The 2,079-nt window shown below is 63.2% G+C and overlaps 2 protein-coding genes and 1 non-coding gene across 3 annotated transcripts; 2 read left to right on the forward strand and 1 right to left on the reverse strand.

The window, feature by feature from the left end:
• Positions 1 to 482, forward strand: TraAM80_10534 (uncharacterized protein; the record flags this gene model as incomplete). The annotated part of the gene is made up of 1 exon (XM_029387148.1): positions 1 to 482. A coding segment is annotated over one exon (482 nt), but the record flags the coding sequence as incomplete, so codon positions are not given.
• Positions 483 to 753: 271 nt separating this feature from the next.
• Positions 754 to 826, forward strand: TraAM80_10535. The gene has a single exon. It is a non-coding gene; the product is annotated as a tRNA-Lys (tRNA).
• Positions 827 to 1,769: 943 nt separating this feature from the next.
• On the reverse strand, positions 1,770 to 2,079 carry TraAM80_10536 (uncharacterized protein; the record flags this gene model as incomplete). Its single annotated transcript, XM_029387149.1, has 1 exon — positions 1,770 to 2,079. A coding segment is annotated over one exon (310 nt), but the record flags the coding sequence as incomplete, so codon positions are not given.

Raw genomic sequence — 2,079 nt, forward strand, 5'->3', positions numbered from 1 at the left:
GGGTCGAGGGCGCCCTTGGATTGCGGTCCGTCGTGGTGTGCGGCATCCTGCGCCCGCCGAGTCCGCGGTGCGACGCGAGAGACGGGCGCGCGTTGCCGTGCAGTCAGCAGCGCCGCCCCACCCAAGCAGGTGGCTTCAGCTTGTTGGGGTTTCGGCACTGCGACGCTGCTTGCGCCTGCCGTGGCGGCGGCAGGAATGGAGCTGACGGCGCCACTGGCGTGGAGTTGGAGAAGCTGCCCTGCGCAGACGCCGAGGCAAACACAGTGGGTTGGGGTCGCAATATTCCGCCCGGACCCCGCGGCGGGATCATTTCGCGACGGCGCATTGGGAAAGGCTTCCGGGTGGCCAGCGCGGGCGGCTGCGCAGCATTGGCCGGGGGGACGCCGCGGCTCGGTGTCCGACACCATTGTCGTGCCACTCCTAATTGGGCGGCAAAGCCCTCGCCAGACAGCGGCCACCACATCATCGCATTTGACGTGTAGATTGTGGGGGCGGTGGCGCGCCCGCTGAGCCACGAATGGTGCTGGTTTTGCGCGCGCCGGGGGGGCGTTTAAAGCACCTCGCGGGGGGGGCTTAAATATGAAATGGGAAACCCCTGTTTTTTTTTTTTTTGGGCGTCCTCGCGCGCGGCTTTGCCCTTGTTTTTTCTTATCTTTGGCGTGGCGCCCCTCCCTCCCGTGGCGTGAGTGGCGGTGGGTTGCCGGCGCCGTGCCGGAACCTCCCTTTAAACGATTGGCCCGGCGGGGCGGCATGACCCTTCTAGCTCAGTCGGTAGAGCGCACGGCTCTTAACCGTGTGGTCGTGGGTTCGACCCCCACGGGGGGTGTTTTTTCTCCATTTTCTTTCGTAATCGTTTACTTGGTTAGTGGCAACAGTCGGCGGTAGGCCGTTCTTCCACACCGCCTCGTCGAACCTGCCGTGTTCCTCTCGGGCGGGGCAAAGCACCACGGGCGCAGGGCTCCGCCAACAGCAGCAGGAGCAGCGCGAGTGGAAAAGACGGGGCGAGGTGGCGTGGCCATCGCACCGCGTGAATAAACTACCCGTGCTGCCTCCATTTGAACATCGGCAGGAGCATTGGCGGCGGTAGCATTGGTATTGGTGGCGCTGGCGTTTCCCGCGGGGAAAAAACAGCAAAAAAAAACCCACAACTAACATGAAACAACAAAACCAATCAAACCCTTCTGGCCCGGTGCGAAAGGCCCAAGGCACTCGCTGGTCCGCTGCCTCGCCTTTGCCAGCCCCTTCATTGGCCGCAACGTGTGCGTAGCACTGCCGCCATGCGTCAAGCACCGCCGGCCACCTCTCCGCCCCCGCCGGGCACCAACTGCAGCCGCCGCTCCGCCCGCTGAGTGTTTTGACTGCACCACCCTCTTGCACCATCGCCTCTGTCACTCTCCGGCAACGCACCACGCCCATTATCACGCGGAAAGACAAAGGAAAACCATGTACACCGCCGAGATGACGCCCCCCCTGCCACACGGAACAGAAAGGCGTTGAGGCGGCGGTACCTCACTGCCCACAGGGCGTCCGCAGTGGGAACGGGGTGCTCATCCTTCGCCACTACGGCTGCTGACGGGCGATCATCACCGCGTGGTGGTGTGTCTTCGCACACCTGCTGTGCGCACGTCTTGCGGGAGACTGTGTCCCCCTTGTCCTGGGCGAAGGTTGTGCGAAGGGACGGCGCCTCCCTCAGGCGCCAAAGAGTCTCGTAGATCAACGCGACCGCTCTCCTCTCGTGGTTGCAAGGCACCCCAACGGCATCACATCTTCTAGTCAATTCCTGCTGCTCCCCCGCCGTGATAACGCACTGGCGCCCATTCTGGGAAATTCGACGGCCCCACGCACCCACACCTCCGGGCCCACTGATTCCGATGCCACCAACCCAAACATGAGGCTCCGCAGACCCTACCGTGGCACAACGTCTCGAAGTCTTCCGCCAACGCCCTTGTGGTAATGTGGAGAACACTCAGACTGCTCATTTGCGGCACATGCACAGGCGCGGCGTGAGAGAGAGGCCCAATTGCAGGCACTGTTCTGCTGTTGGGCCTTGCAGAGGAACGCCATGCATCACGCAAGTGA

The sequence above is a fragment of the Trypanosoma rangeli genome, assembly GCF_003719475.1.
Source record: "Trypanosoma rangeli strain AM80 chromosome Unknown Tra_15.4_contig_01036, whole genome shotgun sequence".
NCBI classification, from domain to species: Eukaryota; Euglenozoa; class Kinetoplastea; order Trypanosomatida; family Trypanosomatidae; genus Trypanosoma; species Trypanosoma rangeli.